Genomic DNA, 1,637 nt, shown 5'->3' on the forward strand with positions numbered 1-1,637 from the left:
TTTACTTCGTTTTTTTAATTCGAAAACTTTCCCCAAATTTTTCTATCTTTTATGTATTTTTTCAGTATTTTTTCATTTTTAAACCCTTTTTTTTCCCATTTTTTTTTGTCCCCCTTTGCATGTCACCTAAAGAGGAATCATTTTCTTATTAATATATATCTATTTTTTTATTATTTCCTGTTTTAAAAGATTCCTGTTGTTTTGATGTTTGTATTTCTTCTCTTTAAAGGTGGTTGACCATAAGGAGTTTCTTGGTTTGGGTTTTGTGGATTTTTTTGCCCGAGGCCCAGATGAGGGGAATTTGTCTATTATTCTTGGAAACAGTAGGGTGGGGGAAAAAAACTATTTGTCTTTGTTTTTTGGTAATTGGAATACTTGCCCTTTGATGAAAGGGGAAATGGAAGATTTTAAACCCCTTGCCTTAAAATATATATTTATCCCAAAATGATAAACCCTCCTGGGGAAACATATGCCATGCTATGGATATTTCAGTCCAATTACAGTTTAAAGTCCCTTTACTATATTGATCTTGCTGAGTGCTTTGGTGGAAAGTTTCACCACAAACTAATGATAGGGCTTCATATTACCATCAGAGCTATAAAGCAGAACTTTAGTTGGCCTGGAAGTATTACTCTCTCTGTTAGCCTTAACCCAATATGTGTGGGCTTTTTCTGCAGCTGTGCAGTCTGTCAAAATGGGATTCTGTATGGGGCCCCAAACTGTAGGGTGCCCCCTCAGCATTGGCGCTAGACCACCATGCCACCCACGAATAAAGGGTTATGCATTTTGGGGGGGGGAGGGGACATTGGTTATTTTTGATATTTGATATATAACAAATATCAAAGATCTTACTTAGATATTTTTTATAAAAAAATGTTAATTATTCTTGTGTACAAAAACAGGTTTGGGCATCAGGAATGTACTGGGACCGCAGTAAATTTTACAACCGACCCCATTTTCCCCCCTTTGGGTTACAAACAAATTAAATACAAGAAGTTCGGAAAGGAAATTTGGTCGTTAACCCCCAAGGAAGCTTACACTAATAAACCCTGGTTCAGGTAAGCACAGGAAAACATGATAGAACTACAACTTATAGTTTCATATTCTACCACATATAATTGATTTTTTTAGCATGTACTTAGTATGCTTATTATTTTCCCAGGAAATTGAAGAGTAGATGGTCAACTAATTTTGATGACCTAGAGAAATACTGGATCAAATTGAAGCTGAGGCATAACTCTACTGGGATGCACTCCATTAAATATGAAAGATACCCAACTTTCTACAAGTAAGTGGCATTTTATTATAACTTTTAATAAATCCCTCAAATCAGGAATATTAGTAGCACTTAAATTAATAAGTAAAGCAAAAGCAATTTTTTTTTGTGCAATAACAGGTGGTAATTTAAATGTTGCAACTTTGTGTGGAAATCTCCAAACATAATGTATATTAACTGTAAATCGGACACTTTAATATGCCTATAAGAAGAGGATATGAGCAGTTAGTCATTTAATCATTACTGTTATGTTTTGGGGCTTCTGTAATGGGGAGAAGTTACCAGAAGGGGATTAGTTACCTGAACACTATCTGGCATATCCTTGCTTAGGAAGTTTCTGAAGCACTCTGTCACACATAGG

General features: G+C 35.1%; 1 protein-coding gene across 1 annotated transcript in view; it reads left to right on the forward strand.

Moving 5' to 3' along the window:
• Positions 1 to 1,637, forward strand: part of LOC119590630 — a 22,302-nt gene that overhangs the window by 18,968 nt on the left and 1,697 nt on the right. Inside the window, 4 exon segments of the mRNA XM_037939309.1 lie at positions 230 to 328; positions 903 to 982; positions 984 to 1,058; positions 1,163 to 1,288. Coding sequence (XP_037795237.1) covers positions 230 to 328; positions 903 to 982; positions 984 to 1,058; positions 1,163 to 1,288 — 380 coding nt within the window.

The sequence above is a fragment of the Penaeus monodon genome, chromosome 27 (genome assembly GCF_015228065.2).
Source record: "Penaeus monodon isolate SGIC_2016 chromosome 27, NSTDA_Pmon_1, whole genome shotgun sequence".
Lineage (NCBI taxonomy): Eukaryota > Metazoa > Arthropoda > Malacostraca > Decapoda > Penaeidae > Penaeus > Penaeus monodon.